Raw genomic sequence first — 21,517 nt, 5'->3', positions numbered from 1 at the left:
ACATTATTTTAAAAAGTTACACTGTAGATGTTTCAAAATAATGTGACATTCTGTATAAGGTTCATCACACTCAAAAGAAAGTTGGCAGCACTGTAGAAAATAACTACTGCAGTACAAACAATACAACAGGAGGAGTTACTAAAATTATTAAATAGTTTAACTACAGAAATTGTGTTACAGTACTTAACCTTTACACAGCTTGAAAAATAATGAAATTCAAATCAAAGCACAGTCAACATGAAACTCCAATGACAACTTGGAAAAGAACAGAAATTATAACCTTTTAGCATGACAATCAATATAAAGAAATGTTGGAGAAGTCTTGCTTGTTTCAGGGGGATGTGAGAAGATCTTACTTGGTTCAAGAATACCGATTGAGAGAATCTTACCTTACCACCTCCAAGGAAGACTGTACATAAGATTTACATTTGCCCTTATATGTTTACTAAGTAATTTGGGTTTGAAAACATAAGGCTCTAATGGTATCAAAGTGCTACACTATGTGGTATTTCCTAGCCAATGGTGGTGTTATAAAATGTTTCAGCTCTCATCCAACTCATAATGTAAGGAAGCTAGCTTAGTTGTTGCCTCAAACAAGGGTATTTGAGGATATTTTCATATTCGTGTTGCATGAAATGTTCCTTTCATTACATCCCTTCTCCTGATTGACTGAAATGCATTTATTGTGTCAGGGTGTACACAGGATAAAACTGAAATTAGATAAAAATGAAATTTCAAAATTAAACACATTCAGACTCAAGAAAAAAGGTGGGCTGCCTTAAAGCCACGCACCTCATTTTTTATTAATAAAATGTATTGCACACCTCAAGGTTTGAAAAGCACAGAGAGGTATAAGATGACTTAGTAGAAAGAAGGAAAGAAAAAGAGGGGCCTTAGAATCTTTCTAAAGAAACCATCAGAAAGCAGACAGCCTAGGAATGGCTTTTAAAAAGGGAGGCATCTCTACAATTACTAGGTTAGAAGAGGAAAATAATAATGTCAAGTACTACTAGAAGTTGCTAAGGACATTTCTGGCATAGGAACTTAAGGCAAAGGTTGAGAGATGGAAGCAGGCTATTCCATTTCCTATGAGGAATTATGTTGCAGCCTGCACTTGTCAACCTTACAACATATCTTTGCCAAGAGAGAAAGTAGAATATGAGTAAAATTCTACAAGTGAAAGATATGCCAAAGAGCAAGCATGGCCAAACTAAGGTTTCAGTGAAGAGGAGTTTAAAAATAGGGGACACTGGATTCCATCCCAGCCAAAACTACTTCAGAAGCACAGTGCAGATAGCAGTGGAAGTGGTAGTTAAGTGGAAGTAGTTTAGTGCAAGCTCAGTTTATAGCTTTTACACAGTTATCCAACTCTAATTTATAGCATGAGTACTGCACATATTTTTGGTTTTCAGTTGAATGAAACATCAACTCACCATGAAGAGTGGCTCATCATCGTCAGAACCACTGATGCTAGCTTCTGATGGTGACCTAATAATTGCCGGGGGTCTAGCTGAACCTCCATTTTCAGGACTGCTCTCACTGCAAATGCCATCGCTCATCGCACCCGCCTTCACACAAGTCACAGAGGGGGCATCACACGTTACACAGGGTCAAGAATCACGACCAGGACAGCCACAGAAACATGGAGGGCATGTAAAGGCCGAGGCATACCAGTTTTGGTGGGGTAGAATTGAATAATTCAAATGAAATTAAATGACATAAAATACATAATGGATATTTCAAAAACATTTTATGCAACTAAAATATGTCACACAGAGAAATTCACTTTTTAACATAGATCCTTAAAATTTTCTGTCATATGTGTACCATTTCACATAAATCCACTTATTCAGAAAAACTTACATTTTACATTTACCAACACAGGGGAACAAGTAGTGGAAATGCACTGTGCACTATAGCTTTTAGCCAAACAATTTCACACTTTAAGGTTTAATTTATAACCCAGGCTCTCTCAGAATAAGATACTGTGTCAGAAATTTTCAGATTACCATACTGTATAAGCTTAACTGATTTTTATACATTTTATATCTACTGTATATGGTTCACAAACTATAAAATACTGAATTATGATCTCAGATTAATTTATAAGTTGAAACCTAAGAATCTGTTACTGCAATTGGAACTGTCCCTCTACCACTTGCAAGAACAAAAGGTAATAAAGCAGTTCAAGGAATAAACCATTAAAAATTTTTATGCAAGGCCATTTTCTGTTTTTAATTATATTTTTAAGCTGCTACTGTATCTATAACTGAACTGTCCAAAAAATTGCTACTAATGGGAAAAACACAATACTGTACAGTGCTCAACAAATCTTTAACACTACATATAAAATATTGGTAAATTAATTTATACTGTATATATAATTCACCCAAGTTTTGAGAGAAAGTTCACTTCAGAATCACAGTGCTGTTCTCTCTTGGGTTGGTTTGCAAAATCTCAACAAATCCGTATAGAGTATTGTCTATTTGTAAAGGTTATGTATATTAATAAAAGGAGGCTCTGCCATTCTACATACAAAACCTATTTGCACCACTATAATGTAATACAAAACTAATTTAGGGGACTGAATTTTTTGGAAGATGGCAGTACAAAGTATAATATGAATTTTTTTATACAGTAATACAAAATCCAGAGAAAGACATTTTCTTAAAAAATTAACAGAATGGTATTCCAGTGCAATGTACTATGGAAGAAAACCTGAAGAATGGGTGATAAGAAGGCTTTTATTGTTGAATTTGAGATTTTAACATAGTGAAAACTGTGACCATAAAGATTTAAAATGTTTTGTTTGAAACTTCATAACATGAAGGAAAAAATAAAAAGGGAAAAAATAATTAAAGAGATAAGATGGCTAATGAATAAGAACTCCTTTAAAGTTTACATATTACAAAATTATTTACACACAAGAACTACAGTACGTACATGCACTCCAAGATTGGGAAAACCTCATATCTGGGAAAAACCTCAACTATAGTGATTGATACAGCAACATGTCATAACCAGAGTAATTTATTGTTAATACAATTTATAATACCAATTGGTCAGTACTGGAGAGTAAACAATTGAACTCTGGAACATGATACGTGGGTCAGAAGAGCCTGATAAAATGATGTGTCAGGAACATAAACACTCACATTACCATGCTCAAGCCGTCTTGACATTCTACTCGGATGTTGAGAGTTCATACTTCCCCTAGGGCTACAAAAAACATCACTGGGTCTGCACCATAGTCAGTTACTGTTCAAGCGTGGGGCCTGTGCTGGGGTTAGGGTTAGGGAAACCTTGGTGACGTTTGCCGAGTACCTTCAGGCAGACGGAAGAATTGAAACCAGCCACTTTAACTAACTTTTAATACTTATTTAGTACCTAATACAAGTACGGTCTTTTCATTAGTCTATTAAGCACTGTACCTGGACATGAGGATAAATTATATGTGGCTGCATAGCTTTGGTTAAAAGGCAACATGAGGTTACCTTGCAATTCAGCTACCTATAGGTCAATATTTGGCAAGGTGAATGTGCTGTATGGCCCCCTTGCTTTGCAGCAGTGCCACTGACTTTTGGAAGACTAGTCAAAAGATAAGCAACTCCTCCTGGAAAGGACAGTCACAGTTTTGGATGCATTATTTACCTTGCTGCTGAATACTTCATGTAAAGGCGGGATCTTCTAGCCCATAGCAACTACCAATCTCAAAGGTCTTGCTTAAGTTTGCATGCCAAATGTCTCAAGTGTAATGGTCATTGGTTTGAATGAGGCTCAATAACAAGAATTTCATCCTGCATGGGCAACAAAACTGCACAAACACCATGAGGTGAAGCTTGGTAAAGCCACTTGTTAACCATTAAACCTACCTTTAAAGGCACAGGCTTTGTTTCAGAAACTTAATGACATGCTGTAACAACTATGAAAAAACCACAAGTCTGAGGAAGAGAGTATATTTTCTCATACAGTTTCTCATATATCATGTGAAAAAGTTATTATAATGTCATCAATATTGGTGTGCAAGAGAGCCTCTTATGGAAATATACTTGAGGCAAACAACAGGTAGGCACAAAAAGTGACACTGACTTAAATATGGGGAAAAAAATGTATTTTATGGTGGAATCAGTGAAGCTGATCTTTTGCAACAGGGAAGATGTGTTCAAATCCCGGTTGAGAGCAGAAGTTCAATTCTTTAATTTGATTTTCACTTATAGCTTTAATATATATCATGTAGTAATAAGGTAATTATAACGTCATCAACACTGGAAGTATACTTAAGGCAAACAACAGGTGGGCACATACCTATATCTTTTTGCCTATAATTGATGGATAATTCTATCATATGATTATTATCAGTTTGTGTTTATTGTAATTTTGCATTTTCTTGCCTTGACAATTTCGATTTTTCATCCTATTTTATCTTAATATACGGGTATATAAATCAATTTCTTTCATGTTAACATTAACATGAAGTTGCTTAGGGGCTGCCCTGAATTAAGAGCACCCCCACCCCCATGGCACAAGGCCAGCTTAATATAAAAGAAATGAACAAACATGAAGTTAATCCAAACAAAACAGGCATTAATAATTTTAAAGTGATGGAATGAGAAAAAAAAATATTTTCACCTAGTCTTTGATCCCTTCCAATTTAAGATGAGTACCTTACTGTTGCCACAGAAACACTCAGAAAATGAATTCGAGTAATCAATGCAGCTTTCCTTAAAAGCCATGAAACAACTCTGTTGTTCAAATTCTAGCTTACACAGATCTCTCTACCCTTGGTCCAACTCCGGTGTGTCGCGGATAAGTGGCTAAACAAAATCCAAGACAGATGCTCTTTCATAGCCACCTGCAGGTTGCCTGGTGGCACCCTTAAACCTGAACTGAATAATGATAAAGCAGCAGTAATTATCTATCCCCTTTGGATCTTGCATAAAAAATGACTGACAATGCAGAAATGAAATTTTGACAACAAATCGATGTCCAAACTCTAAAAGATATAAATTTCATCCTGAAAGCGTATCTTGCTTTATGTAACCGTAAATTAAATGAACTGTGCAGAGTCCACCCTGATTCACAAGGTACAGTACTGTATGTAGAAAGTAACGGTGCTAAGGGATTATCATATAAAAGATGTATCCACAAAACTCTCAAAGACAGAAAGAATTCAAGTTTCCAAGAAGAATACACAGAGTGTATGACTTCCTGAAGTAATTACTTATTTCTAAAAATATACATATAGCTGGTACTTGGCTTTCAAAAGAAACCATGGAATGTCTTTCAACATCAGTTGAACCATTTCAGTGACTCACTACTGATGTCACTAATTATGTTCCTCATAACAATTTGTTTTAGAAGCATTTTAGCAGAAAATACAGAGACTAAAACTACCTTTATACTGTATTTACATACACAGACATCAACTACAATACATACATTAGTAGGTATTTAAATAACAAAATAACTACATGATAAGATTTATAATTACAATACATCTCTACTGCAATTTTATTAAAATCTTGAAAATCAAACTACAACCTATAGCTTTGATATATACAGTATTGGAGATCAGATTCAAGGGATGTCACTTCAATAAGAAACTGTTAGCACAAACTATACGACAGTATTTATGTCAGTACTGTATACAATATAATTACATTGAATTATTCAAAATATAAAACAAACATGCAGCTTGATTTTTATATAAAAGGACTCGAAGTCCTCAAGACATATTACTGCTTGATTTTCAAAGTATTGTAAAAGCCTATGACATGTACAAAATTTTCAGGCAGTGAACTTAGCTGACGGAAGATTCATGTAGCAGAATGATTCAGATTATGAGAAGCAAAGGGGTTTAGTATGGAAAATAGCGATGGGAGGAGATCAGATTTCAACAGAAACTCAGAATCTTCCAAATTTCATTGAAGCCACATACCCCTTGCGCTCACTTTCTTTGGAAGGATAATGAACTTTGTGTGCAATTAAAATGCATGCCATTGTAGAACACAGGATAGGGTAGTACAGTAATATCCTGTTAAATAGCATTGCTACCATGTTTGACATCTGGGTTAAAAGCTAGCCTTTAAGAATTACAATATCCTTTATAGCACCATTAATTGCATACCCCAGAATTTTCACTTACACTTTCAGATCACTGATTATTTCTTTCATTAAAGGTTGGGGCATCAAACTCTAGATGGGTAACGTGATATGCTGTACAATTTGAAAATGAAATGAGTAATTTTGTCACAGCAGCTAACTGTGACCTACATAATGAAAATACTTGAAAAATGTATCTCGCCAAGTTGCAGAACACAGCATTAGCAAAGAAAGCAAAGTTCTACAAGAAGTAATCCAGTAGTTATAATTTGACCAGAATCTGTGAAACAAACAGTAAATGGTCTGTAGTGCTTTAGAATTAGACCTCTTTTTGGATTCTACATTAATGGAAAACCATTGCCTTCCCAATTACCCAATTTGTTTTTTTTTTTGTTGTTTATGAGGAAAAATGGTGTCTAATCACTGAAGGAGGAACAGAAGATGAGTAAAGGCTAGTTAGAAAGGCAACCAGTTCACTGTTCCTTAATCCTATACAGTATGAGTAAAGGCTAGTTAAAACGGCAACCAGCTCACTGTTCCTTAATCCTATACAGTATAAGGGAACATTACTAATATGCAGTACAAACCTGGTACAGAAAGAAACATTTTCAAATGCCTCTCCTACACCTTTCTTTCTGTCTGCTGAGAACCTTAATGCTCCAATTTACAGTGATAATGAGCAATCCTGTGTGCTCTGACATAAGGAACACCATTGCTGCTACGTGAAAGTTAGCAAAAGATATGAGGGAAACGAGGTAAAAGGACAGTAGTTGTTAAGCAAGAAATACAAGGGGTTATTCATTAACAGCTGTAATTATGGTTCCAGGTGTACACCATCCTTTAAAAGAACTGTCAGGCCACACTTCTGAACTGGATTTCAAACAAGTTTAGATTTCATACCTATCAAAAGTACTGTATACTGTACTGTACTGTACACTGATTTTGAATACAACCTGAAACTGATAATGCTTCCACCAACATTGTACTGCTCATTTGTATTCATATTATGAGAGCAACCATGGTTCTTTGCTCTTCTGGTTAAGGTAAACAAAAAAAATCATAACCTCATGGTAGCTGCCCATTCTTCTTTCATTCTGAATGGGATTTCAGTTTAGGATGAAAAACCCTATCAATCTAAATAACTATATGTAATAGGTACTGGTACAATCAGGCAATAAAGGAGAAGTGTATGCAGTATTTCATTCTTCCACAACAGTTCTGCATGCATAAACAAGCACAGAACTGGGAAAAAGCAGTTTTGCAAACCACTAATGAACCACTTCACAGATTAATTTACTTCCTGTTGAAATCACACCGGCATGCAGATTCTCCTGGGTACGGAGAGAGTGACAGACATGCATCAAGACAGAAATCTAGAGATGCAAATGACAAGATGGCCATGCAAAAATACCTATACCCTTATGTATGGATATAATAATGTCCACATGAGGTTTGATCCATTTTCTTTCTAAAGGAATTGTTGTACTGAATTCTAGTGATGTTAGAATGAAGAAAAGATACTAAAAACGTGACTAAAAGTAGTTGTTTATCATCTAAATGCACTGGTAAAATTTCAGTCGATGTCAGTGTACCCATGAAATGGTACAGCACTGACTAAACTAAACTGTCCAAGACAGTGAGTTATCCAAATTTGAAAAAAATGAAAAAAATATAGTGAAAACATTTAGTCATTAAATCTATAGGTTAAACATAGACAGAAATGTAGTTTCATTTTCATTTCCACTGATGTTCAATTGTCAATGAAATAGCAGTAATGAGTGAAGTAAAATCACCCAATACTAGGAGGAGTATCCTTTTTTAAAAGAATTATGGAATTTTCTAAAAAATGATGTGATAGAAAGAAGTAAAAAAAGAGAAAGTTTGAAAAAAAGGGAATGAATGATATGGTTATGCTAATGTACCTTAAGATGATTTAGCCTTATTAAGAAACTATAAAATATCTGACAATATATACAATCGTATCAACTGGGAAACCGATTTTCTTCACCAAATACAAATCAAACAAAAACATCATGCAGGCATTTCCCTCAGACTGACCATGTTCTCCCTTGAATTCAGTGCAAGAAATAGACAAGGTACAAGTAAGATTTGGGTAGGTGTAGATAATATAGAGAAGAACAAATCTAGATTGAAGTATAAAGGGTTTCCATAGTACTTCACACCAACATTCTCTCTCTCCCTCTCATAAAACACCAAAAATTTGTCAGATTAAGCATAAGTATAGGAAAACACTCTGACACTGTTACAAACAAAACACAGTTGTCAAGGTACTGACACTTGTATCTATTATACAAATTATTGTACTAATCCTTTTGTTTGCTTCACTGCCTTTTCCACAAGTTATCAAATCCAAATCATGAAATCTTATCAGGGTCTCCTAAAACCTGACTGCATGAAGAGAGGCTGCATTTACAGTATATAACATTTTGTTATGGTTTCTGTGATCACTGGCATACTTCTATTTGAAGTGAGCCCTGCTTTAAGGCTAGAAATAAAAAAAAATGTAGGAAGAAGCTGGACTGCTGGTTTTACTTTTGTAAGACAACCTTTCTTAAGGTAAAGCATTATATATGGAGTAATAATTATACCTATACTTATCCTGCAACACTCAGTTTTTTCAGATTCACAAAGAACATCAATGACCATTTACATTGCATCTGCAATGTTTTATTTTCCTCAGATACCCACCTGCAGCCTGGATATAGTGTGCGTAAGATGTCTTATGGTTGCATCCCTATCAGCCAACTGTTGCTGTAGTTCTTTCACTCTTGCAACCCACGCTACCTCCACATCATCCTGGGTGTTGACGAAGGGGAAAAAATTGATTCAGTAGCTGCCAATGACTGAAATAACAACTCCTAAGCCATACCATTACCTAATGGCAACAAAACAAGCTTTAAGTAAATACACTATTTACATGGCTTTATATTATGAAAAGAGTAAAATATGGATAATTCATTATCATAAGCTATGAAAATAATCTAAAAATGTCTAAAAAGGAAAACTCTCAGGCAAGCTCTAAAGCTGAACACTATAGCAAAAGTTGGTAAAATTCAAGGAATCAAAAACATTGATACATGCAAAATATATGGCAGTCTTATGTCAAATTTATTAACACACTGGAATAAAAAAAAAAAGCAATTTTATATGCATGAAAATAAAGCTTAAATTTAGAGGTAAATAAAAATATAAGAGGATCTTAAGCTGGTACAGTATATGGAAAGGTCTCTTTATTTGATTGATGTGTTTAAGTGGTATCATGAATCAGAAGGGAACTGGTCTTTACCGATTGTTTTTGTTTCAAGTTTATCTTCCTTGTCACTAATCTCAAGTACGGTAACTTACTATTTCAGGCTATGGCTTACTTCTTTCAGCTCAACTGAATCTATTTTGTATTTGAAGAGAGCTTTCTTCCAATCATGCAGCCCGTAATATGAACCTTAACAAGGAAAAGAAACAATAGCACAAGGTAGGGCATATTGTACTGACAGTGGTAACTTTACTTTTTTACAGTTCTTTTAGGAGCTGTCAAAGATCAGGCATATACATTTTGAAAATGTTTGAAGAAAGAAATTGCAAGACAGTTGAATTTGTATGCAATACTAATTTCTGATGAGTAAATCATAAAATGCACCCCAAAAAGGAAATCAAGCACTATGCAAGGAAACTTTCTAGTTATCCTTTCTTTTTACAACAAGTTGTAGAAGACAAAAACTTGTGACCAACTTTTCACTGCATTCACAGGCTACGTCAAGTTTCATCCTGCTTGCTAAGCTTAGTACATCTGCAATTTATACCTAAAAACTCAAGGTGCAACCGAGATTTCAATAAATACCCTAAGGCAGGAGAATTTGATTTTGTCTTGAGATTACTTGTTGTGCATAGTCTTCATGCAAACATCTACACCTAAATTAAGCTACACTAACTCAAAATTTTGAGGTCTCCACATTCAAATTAAAGTGTTAGTGCATTCAATCCCCCATGAACAAAAGATATAACTAATATAACGCTTCATTCCTTACACTAAGGAACAGAATAACCCCTGAGAGCACTGTTTTTACACTGAAATCTTTCTATGATTAACAACTGCCCAAATAGATTTCTACCAATGAACTAATCATAAAGACAAGGACTTAACTAGAGATTATAGCCTTAACCAACCACCTTGCTAGACTGATATATGCTACTGAGTTTGAAACCCAAGGTAAATGAGTCAAAGCACTTTGTGCTATATGATAACAGCTGACAAAAATGATAACTGATATCTTCTGATTTTCATTCTTGAAGCATTTAAACAATGCCTTGGTTCATAAAATGTAAATTTCCTTTACCTTTCACTGATTTGCTTGAAAGTGTAAACACCTGACTTCTAAACAGCACAATACAAAAAGACTAACAGTAGCAAGCCTCAACCTAATAAGTCTTTTTTTTGTACAACATTAGTTTGCAGAACACACATGCCTCAGTTTTCCTTGCTGTCAGTCTGTAAGTTTGTGTAAGTTGAGTGAGATGATGATGATGATAATTACGTAAAAAAGTCACAACTAAGTGCTACATAAATAAAGATGTGCAAACTTCTTCTTGTAGTCTTCCATTATCATGAGTCAGGGTTTTTCATAACAGAACTCACCATTTTATCTCTGAGAATTTTTCTAACCCCTAAGACCAGATCTTGTGTCTGTGGGTCTGCTGTTCCATCCAATCCTATGCTACCCAGCTTCACCATCAACTTACTGACACCATCAGTAGTATTGCAACTATCGTTGGGCTTTCCCTTGAGAGAAGTTGGTGGCTGTACAATGGTAGGGATAACTGGAACAGACGAGGACTCGACCTGTGACTGTGATGAGGATGAAGATGATGAGTTCTTAAGCTCGTCCAAAAGAGCTGGTGGAGGAGGAGAAGAAAGGGTTTTTCGCTGGAAAGATACGGATTTGCTGAACTTTGACCTCCTAGCAACAAAACCCTCCACAGTCGGCGCTTTCATGAGTTTTCTCAAGTCAGCACCATCTGGGGGCAAAAGGTTCCCTTTGGAATCTTCTCTGGACATGCGCTTGAGAATACTTTTCAAAGTCTTTCTCTCAGGGGTCTCAGTGCTTTCCGGGGAAGATAAAGGCGGAGACACGTCTTCACTAGGTACCTGATTTTGAGACGACGAAAAATGGCTGTTTGATTTCGATGATGTAAAACACGGGAGATGACTAGCAATCTTGAATGTAAAAGATGATGGAAAGTATATTAAGTTATGGTCAAAATTAAATCACATAAATACAAAGTATGAACTGGCATTCTTATTTAAACAAAATTCATGTGGGGTTTTCCATAGTCGTGCTAAGCAGGAGAGTTACCAGCAACTTTCAGGTCCATACATTCCCTCCAATGTGTTGGGATATAGGATTTTTTAAGGTGTTGCTGAAAGAAGCTGGTACTAGATCAACCTGCAATGCACATCAATGTAAAGGCATCCAATAAAAAGACAACTATGCATAAAGAGGAATAAAAAGAGATAATCATAATAACAGACATGGAAAACTTCACCACACCTTTTGTTCAAATAAAGAATTAGTCACACATACTAATAAATCATCAAAAATATCTTGGACAGTGGGGAAAAAATTTCTGATTCATTTCCCAAAAGACATTGAATATCAGTCCCCAGAGAATGATCTAACAACCTGTGGTTTAATGTCTGTTTCCAGTAATGCCATTTTAAATCACATTTAAAAATAATGTTATAAATGGCCAAAAATTAGAAGCCATGTGTGTCTGTCTTGTGGAAATATTAATTAATATATTAAATGTCACTGCCATCAGTAACAATTCCATCATTAATCACAGGTCATGAAAATTCAATACTAACAGCAATAATTCCCAAGAGAATGGATTATATAGTAAATTTAACACAAAAACAATAAATAAATACATATTTCAGCCAAGTAATAGTTTTAAATACTTAAATTGGAGAAGTTTGTGTATTTGGGTTACAATTACAGGCTGTTCAAATGAATAACAACCTGTGTTCCATATGGTCAGCTCCATCTAACTGTTGTACAGGAGGGTCATTTGAACAGTACTGGCCCAATGGCTGACAGTCAGAGATACGTTACAGTAATTATTCTATTTCTTCTGCTTGTAACACTTATCACCATGTGTAAAGGCTGCCATCACTAAGCTTTCTTTTTTTGCAGGATATAAATTTTAACTTATCTGGAAGTTACACAGACTCTGAGGGTGAATATAAGAAAAATCATTCTCTGATGAAAGATGCTCAATTCTCTTCTTCAGACTAAAGGATAATGGAAAGTAGAAAGAAGGGGGGGGGGGAAACATTTACAAAATGACGAAGCAAATATTTTCAGAATGGAAATACGAATAAAGGAGAGGGCGAGGGCAATCTTTGACAAATTAATAGTTAATTCGGTAAGAAGTCCATGCTACAGCATTATCAAATGAGCGAATCGCATGCCAGTCTTACCTTCAAATATACAGCATTACAAGGTAAAGTTCTTACATTAATTGACAAAAAAATTTTTCCAATTTGACATATGAAATTGATTGACATTTTCCATATGAAATGGTGGTCTCTTAATAGACAGCAAATCAGAAATTCAAACATATCAGATACAAAGGATTCAGTAGTCTATCCTTTCATTGCAATACTGTTGAGTTGCAATGCTATATGAGTACTAAGTATATAAACTGATTTCTACTCACTACACTATAGCTCAACTAATTTAACAGTATAATTATATGCATATACAGACTATATAAGTTAACTTTTAAACTATTAAGGCATCCGCATCAACAACATTCACTTTCCTTAAACTGACAAGACATCCATATGATCTCATACAAATGTTTTTTCTAATACTGTACAGAACTGGAAAATAAACAAGTAGATTTTTCTTAATGACAATTTTACGAAAGGTCAGTGCAGAAGAGCTCTTGGGAAAATTTGGATTATCACAGCATAACAAACTAGTTTTCATCTTGTCAGTGAAAGTTTCCAGTAACCAATGTGTTGAAGGGAATAAGAATAAGAATACTGTGCTTCTTTTGGTAAACAACAAAACTATTGTAAAATAAAATAAATTGTTCACTTTCATGATGAACAAATAAATAGAGCTATACCAAATTTTAAAATAATCTTCTGTAACTTTGCCTTCCTTCTGAAGTTAAAAAAGATGCTACTCAAAAGTAGACTTTTTAACATTTCAAGAAATATACAACTGACAAAATAACCAAAATCTTATTTCATTCTTGAACATCAGTTATATTTTTCGTTCCAATTAACACTAGAAAGAGTAGAATGGCAATTCTTTATTAATTAATCTTTAAACAATAAATTTGTAAACGGAGACTTTGATTGAAATTCTTATTAGTGTTTCTGTCACTACTGCCCAAGTCATTTTTCTTGATGTGATTTCTCTGCTAGTCTGTAAAACTTGGAATAGGTGCTGTTGCTGCTATAAAATTTAAACCAATGCAAAGCAAGGAACTAACAGTAATAATACTGGATTCCTGAGGTACTATGTATAATAGGCAGCTTCTAAATCACAGTGGATTATTGTAAAAAAAAATTAACCAAGCTTCAGTTCAATAAGTAGTCTTGGATTTGCAACTAGTATCAGCTGAATTCAAGAGAGACTTGAGTGTTATTTTCCAAATCTACCAGGTAAATTAAATAAACTGACGTGTTACAAAATTAGAGCCATAATTAGGAGTAAAGATACATAAGAAATGAATTTACACATTTTCTGTCACTCTAATCTGTATATAAAATATAATCCTATTCATCTACTGTAGCATCATCTACCAATATGCATGAGTGTGTGTGTGTGTGTATATATATATATATATATATATATATATATATATATATATATATATATATATATATATATATTATATATATATATATATATATAGATAGATATAGATATAGATAGATATAGATATATATATATATATATATATATATATATATATATATATATATATATATATATATATATATATATATATATATATATATAATATATATAACTGTATATAATGTACCACACAATACAGTATATATACAGCACATACTCATAAACTCAGTTCAAACGTGCAGCATATATTAGCTGCTTGTACATATACGTAATGGGTATGTATGTAGGTATGAATGTATGTAGTATACAAGTATATATAATAAATATATACAGTATATACTGTGCATATATTATACATATTTGCATAATATATATATACAGTATATATACAATATATGTACACAGTATTATTTATATATATATACATATATATATATATATGTATATATATATATATATATATATATATATATATATATATATATATATATATATATATATACACACACATATACATGTATATAATACATTTACATGTATACAGTATATACTATGTATGTTAGCATTTGTCTAAGTGCATTTCATATCTAATATACTGTACTGTTAAAAAGGCAATTTTTACTTGCCTTAAAAGTCTTGGAGGAAGACAATGGTATTGAAGGGAATGCATTTATGGGTCTATGTACATAAATAAAATTGTAGCATAGTGCCTTACCTATCGAATCAAGTTAGAAATAGGCAACTTAAGAAGAAAAAAACTGCTTGTAAACTAATGCTGTGCAAACCTGTCAACAATTAGCACATAATATCTAGCTCTTGCCATAATTTCAAAACAAGAAAGTCACCTAAGAGTTCTGAGACTATCTAAACAAACATTTCTGCAGAATTTTTATAATGTTCTTCATATTTCATTACCTCCACTGAATTTATCAAACGAAAACCTTAATACCCAGTTGAGGAGTTTGACAAATTAGGACATTGCAAACAACGAACCAGTGGTACAGTTTTGTGTAAAGTGATAGCTTGGGTTGACAAGATATCATTTTGTCCAACTAAATTATTAACAATGTCAAAAACAGTTATTACAAACCATTTTCAGGAACAGCAAAGAAGCATTTAGTATGTACTGTAGTTGAGGTAATCCATTTCTACTTTTAGTTGGCAGAGATAATGTGCTTTACCTCTGCAATCAGCCACAACACCAAGAAGAGGTGGAAGTTAGTACAAAAAAGTCACTATAAACAATCTGCATTGCTAGGAGAGAATATGGGCAATAGCTACAGCAGACTCAAAGAATCTTGTATCCCTGCCAAAAGTAAACACTGAGGGAATAAATTAAGGCATTTATTCCATAAAATGCAAATTTTCCAACTACACAGCCCCTCACAATTTAAAAGTTAAGCTACCAGCCCTTCACAGTGTACCGATTACTGGCAGGTACAGTCTCAGCACCTGAAGCCTAAAAGCAGTTTCCTTCCTTTAAGCACCTAGTTTAAACTTTCTGTTGATGACTGTAGCAAATATAAAAATTAAAAATAGAGTTTTATAAAATTAAAAATGGAGTTTTTATAATTAAAGGTTACCATGGAAAGCATCATGAACTCCACAAATGTTCATATTGCATTTGCCTCCATTTTGTTAACTTCCAGCATTCCACATTATTTATTTTGCAGTTAAAAGGCATAAATAAATATATTTATTTCTAAAGATATCATTACCTTCCTCTAAGATCAATTGACAAGTAAAATTCTGCCTATACTACGTGACCTGAAAAGATTTCAAACAACTCAGCCTAAATCTATAGTAACATGTGTATAAAGGGAATTATCACATATATATATACTGCATATGTATATATATGTATGTGTGTATATATGTATATTTCATATATATATATGTATAATATATATTTATATATATATATATATATATATATATATATATATATATATATATATATATATATATATATATATATATATATATATATATATATATCTCACTCAACTCTAAAAAGTATAACTTGCTTACTTTTAATGAATCTATTTTCTTGTGTTGAATTGTGGGCACATTTATTGAAGGCTGTCTTCTGGCTTCTACTGGTGAACTATCTTTTTTCTCACTTGATCCTCGTCTCAAAAGCCCTTCTTCACTTTCAGGTTTAGATGTTTTATCAATACTTTTTCTCCTACCCTCTTCCGTTTCCTGTTTGCTTACTATTTGCTTTGAATCACTGACAGGAGACACTTCATTTTCACTCTGACTCTCCCCACCTTTCTTATCCTCGGAACTTTGTTTGCCCTCTTCACTTTCACTCTCCTTTGAGCGTTCAACAACTTTTTTCACTTCCTCTGAAGGTTTGATATTCAAATCACTTTCATCTGTACTTCTAATTAAACCCTCGTCCATAGCTCTCTTAAAACTATCACTTCGATTTATTTTGTCTTTAGTCGTTGTAAATTGTAACTTGAGAACCTCCGTGGCAGGCTTCTCTATCACAGGTGAAATGGGTTTTTCTTTTGGTGCTGTATTGAGTTTCTTTGAGAGCAGTTTACCAAAAGCTTTTTCTAATGCGTCTCCTCCTTGCACACTATTACTATTAGCATGAATATCTTTTGCTGCTAAGGAATTATTATTGCCTACTTTATCTACAGCTCCTTCACTGGTAGGTTTCGTATCTAAACCCTTGTTTAAATCGTTAATGGGACTCTTCACTTGGGACTTAGCCTCTGCATCTGCTTTCGCTTTTTTCGCCAATATACCAGCTAACCCACCTGCTGCAGGAGCTTCTGTCGTTTGTGATGTTGTTGTCAATGTGGTTGACGAGGAGCTTGCTGCAGAAGTTGTAGGTTCTGCTTTTGAAGCAGTCTCTCCTGCTACTACTGCTGCTGCTGCTGCTGCTGGTGCAGCCTGGGGTGGCGGTGGTGCAGCTTTCGAAAGAACAGCTGCTCGAAGTTTGTTCTTCATCAATCCCGCTCCAATCTTTGGTTTAACCTCCGCTGGCTGCGCAGGCACTTCTTTTGCTGGTCCCTCTTGTGCTTCTGGAGGTTTTGCCGGCTGATCTTTGACAGGTGACACTAATTTTTTAGGTGGTTCTTCGGCTTTACCTTTCTCTTCTTCCTTACCCTTTTCTTTTTCTCCTTGCTCTTTTTCTTCTCTCTCCATCCTCTCTTTCTCTTCCTTTGCTTTCAAGAGCCTTAACCGCGCAAAGAGGGGCAAACCAGCACCAATAACTTCTGGTTCTTCTTCAACAGGAGCAGGTTCTTGTTGCTTTGCCTCCTCCTCTTTGATTCTCTGCCTTTCTCTTTCCTCCTTATCTTCCTTCTCCTTGAGGAGTTTCAACCTCTGCAGCAGGGGCAACCCTGCTCCCAGAACTCCCTGCTCCTCATTGGACGATGTTCTGCCAGGGCTGACCACCTGGTTTGTTTCGTCGCTGGTGACACGGGCCATTCTCTTCAAGACCCCGCGAGCGCCCCCGCCCGAAGAGTCGCTACCGCTTCGACCGCTGATTTTCCTGAAATGATGTGATTGGTGAGGAGATTTACGTACTGCTTCACGATGAATGAGAGCCTAGCTATCAACGCTACATTTTATTCGAAAACATACCAAGCTGTCACTCCGCTTGGCATCCTGGTATCAGATCACAAACCACAGATCTCAAACCAGTCCCTTGAGGGTCATTAAAATGATATTTAATGTATAAAATGTAACAACCAAATGCTCCATAAGGTAGTAGAAGGAAAAATCCTACAAGAAAAATGCAGAAAAATATAAATAATTTTACCTGTTGTTTGATCAACTCTGTAAAAACCCCTTATTAAAAAAAACGAAACTGCATATTTGCAAATACCTACATAAAAGCAATTGCAAGTATGACACAGTAAGTACACACTGCATATAGCCAAGTGACTATGCTAATAATGAACATATTTGTTATCGTTAAAATGTAAAATCGCTGTCATTTCCTAAAACAAACAAACATTTACATTAAACAACTTTCAAAGATGCAACCAAGAATAAATCAACAGCGATACAAGTTCATCCCTGCAGCCACTTTTGTGGAACACATCTTTTAAAATGTAATATTCTACAAAATCGAACCTTCCAAGCAGACATAATTCTCAGATGTGTCCCATCTTATCATATATTCTCAAACAGATCATAGGGTTTGCCTATTGATATGTATGGGGTTTATGAACACTCAAAAGGGAATGAGTAAACAATTGTGGAACATTAAAGCACAAGAGTGTGTAAGAATGCTTTAAATAACAGGTACAATATTTAAATACACACACACATACACTGACACAAACTTTTCCATTGTTTATGATCATTCCAGTATGAGAAATTACTTACTTTTGTAAGGCACTGAAACTTACACAAACTTTTCTGTCATTAATGTCTAATCAAGCACTTTAATAATTAATACTCTTACCACTGCCGATGCTGCTTTTAATAATTTTCTACGTCAAGTCTTGAATAACATTTTTAAAAGTTATTCAGAACATGGATGACCTCTTAGAATTACCAAATTCTATGACAATTCTCATTGTGATATTCAAATAATCCTGATATTATCACCAGCAGATAAAAAAAAAAACGAAGTTACACAGGAAATTAACCAAACTTGAGTGAATGTCTAAAAATACTTTCGCGAATCTTGGGTCTTTTATGATGAACACATCTGGCCCCTTCAATCTTTAAGGCAGTCCCTGGTTATTGGCGGGCTTGGTTATTGGCAGTCTGGTTTAACGGCGCTTGTCCAGCGACGAAAACTGGCGATTTTCGGCGCCGATTTCCGCTTATCGGCGCCGATAACTGGGTATTGGCACCGATAGACACCTAACAGAGGCGCCGATCTCCGGTTATCGGCGCCGATACCAGGTTACAAGCGCCGATTTTCGGTTATCGTCACGCTGTTGGAACGGAACCCCCACCAATAACCAAGGAATGCCTACTACATAGACTTGACTGACAATATGAAACTAATAACAAAGGCAGCAAAACTGAAATATATATTAAAAGACTAAAAAAAAAACCATTAACACATTCACAGTGTTCTGGGCAATAAGTATTTGCCTGCTCATGGCAAAGAGAAAATACTTGTCAGTGAGTAAATATGATAAGCTTTATGTACATCTAACACACCTTGAACATATTCATATTCAGTCCTTTATCCAGTGCCAAATACACTGCAAAGTCCGATTGGTAAACCACTAAAATAATGATTTGTGGGGGTCCTTCAATTATTTTAAGATTCAACCCCAATACAAAAATTGTGAAAAAAAGTGTTTAACTTTTAGTTGGTTGTAACATAATCACATGAAAATAAATTCTAGGCTACAACATATCAATTCTTTTCTAACTAGTAGCAGAAATTTTAAATGACAATTGCAGTATGATGAACATTCATAACAATGTTCTACAACAGTTTACAAATGTACAGTCGCAGCGTACCGACATGAATCTATTATCCGAGAAGAGATAAAATTTTGTGATATATTGTTCGGGGTTAACAATAAATCACATCTGTAGAGAAAGCAGCTATAGTACTGAAGTCATTTAGAAATGAAATTCACCAAACCTTGAAATGAAAATGGATTAATGAATAAAGTTCAAGTCTAGTATGTGACTCAAGTTTACGATTTAATTGAAAAAAAGATTCGAATAAAAATTAATGTTACATGTTTACCGTAGCTGATGAACATTACAGGGTCAGTGTATTTACTAAGAAAAAATTATATACAACAAATGAGTGAAGAAAATAAACTGGTCAGAGCGTAAACGTGACTAACAATGGTAAAATATTTGCAAAGAGTAATAATTATTTGAAATATAAATTTTTTCCGGTGAAGGAAATACTTAACAAATAAGTTGTAAGGGCAAAAGTTATTGCATATTTATAAAATTGTACAGAATATCTACAAAGAAAAACACAGTAGCGTAAAACATTTAAAAACTCAAATGCAATAAATTGTTTAAACAATTTAAACAATTTTGGCGTAGCGAGAAATTAAATCTAAAATCTATTAAAATCAATAAAGAAACATAACGAATATATTACTTACAATGATTGAAGAGTACAATTAAAAATAAAAGGCCAGGGTATTGTAAACCATGTAAGGGGAGAAATGGTTACAATAATAATAATAATAATAATAATAATAATAATAATAATATAATAATAATAATAATAATAATAATAATAATAAAAACACTAAAAGAGATTCACTTATACCTGAAGGATATCCTCTTCATGCTGTGGGAGTCTGGTCTCTTAAAGCTTTTGTGTCTGGTGGAAATTAATGTATTAAATAACAGGAGGAAAACATTGTGGGGCATATGAACGCGAAAATTTGTTCCTGCTAAAATTCCTTTGTACGTAAAGATGCCACGGCTGAATAGCAATCGAGATTATTACTCAGTTTCATTACAAAAGAGAACTTACACGTCAAGTGAATATTTTTTTAACTTTTTGTGAGAAACTGAAGTAGAGAAAAGCGTAGCAATATCTATTTGAATGTTATAAGAGATTGACGCTGAATGTTAAAAAATGTCTTTGGAAATTGTAAACATTATTCTTTCATATATACATTAACACAAACAGTTTAGTTTTACAATGTGATAACCTAGTGTAATAAACATATGCTTTGAAAAATCTCTTCGAAATGTCGGAGGCACTCAAACATTTTGCACCAAAATCATTTTTCACTGACCACAGATCAAAATTATAACTTACACCTAACCCAAAGGAATAAGCACATAGTCTATGATTTTGCTATGTGGTTCCTCACTACTTACATTCAAATGAAAAGTTACTGTACTTTACAATTACATTACAATCTTGCTTGTTAAACATATGCTATACATAGTTTTCTATCAAAACAAGTATTTATAAAGAGATTAATCATTCCACGTGAAATACTCATTGGCATTGTTGCATGAAACACTGCTGATTTTGTACTGCTTTTCTCTCTGAGTAAGAAAGTCAATATTTTTAACAACTCTAAGATAGTGCTACTGACCCACTAGCGGATCCAGAAAAATTTTATGGGGGCACCAATTTTCATATTATAAATATATACTGTGCATATATAATATAAATGTATATTATTTCTAAAATAGATTTTTTATTTTTTCCCCTTTTATATTTCTCATTATGTTATTATTATCTAAATCTTCAATATTATTACTGTCATTATTTTTCATGGGGGGAGCCACGTGCCCAGGTCCCCAGCCCCCCTCTGGATCCGCTAGTGCCACTGGCCACCAACCAGTGCACAGACAAAAGTAGATATTCCGTCATTATACTGTAGTTCAGGCAGTAACAAGGTCATAACTTATAAACAGATTTGCTTTTAAACCAAAGTTGGAAAGCCAACAACACCATCTTGCAAAATCGTAAACATTATTCACAATGATTTGAATAAGACGTAAGTTATATCTAATTACAAATTTCAATACCAGTTACTATATATAACCAAAGCTTTGTTATAACCTGTATATATATATATATATAT

At 34.1% G+C, this 21,517-nt stretch overlaps 2 protein-coding genes across 5 annotated transcripts in view; one reads left to right on the top strand and one right to left on the bottom strand.

Moving 5' to 3' along the window:
• Positions 1–2,096, top strand: part of LOC136840062 (rab-like protein 3) — a 29,900-nt gene extending 27,804 nt beyond the window's left edge. For all 4 annotated transcript variants that reach the window (XR_010853523.1, XM_067106401.1, XM_067106400.1 and 1 more), the window contains one exon: positions 1,413–2,096. Coding sequence is in view for 1 of the 4 variants with exons in the window: in XM_067106401.1 (XP_066962502.1) it covers positions 1,413–1,420 (8 nt within the window). In the remaining 3 variants the exon portion in view is untranslated. The remainder of the gene's footprint in view (positions 1–1,412) is intronic.
• Positions 1–21,517, bottom strand: part of LOC136840061 (uncharacterized) — a 1,603,746-nt gene that overhangs the window by 11,455 nt on the left and 1,570,774 nt on the right. Inside the window, 4 exon segments of the mRNA XM_067106396.1 lie at positions 1,434–1,568; positions 8,812–8,919; positions 10,754–11,332; positions 16,029–17,511. Of these exon segments, the coding sequence (XP_066962497.1) occupies positions 1,434–1,568; positions 8,812–8,919; positions 10,754–11,332; positions 16,029–17,511 (2,305 nt within the window).

This window comes from Macrobrachium rosenbergii, chromosome 7 (assembly GCF_040412425.1).
Source record: "Macrobrachium rosenbergii isolate ZJJX-2024 chromosome 7, ASM4041242v1, whole genome shotgun sequence".
Classification (NCBI taxonomy): Eukaryota; Metazoa; Arthropoda; class Malacostraca; order Decapoda; family Palaemonidae; genus Macrobrachium; species Macrobrachium rosenbergii.
The sequence above is the reverse complement of the archived record's forward strand: the minus strand, read 5'-3'. Positions and strand labels throughout refer to the sequence as shown.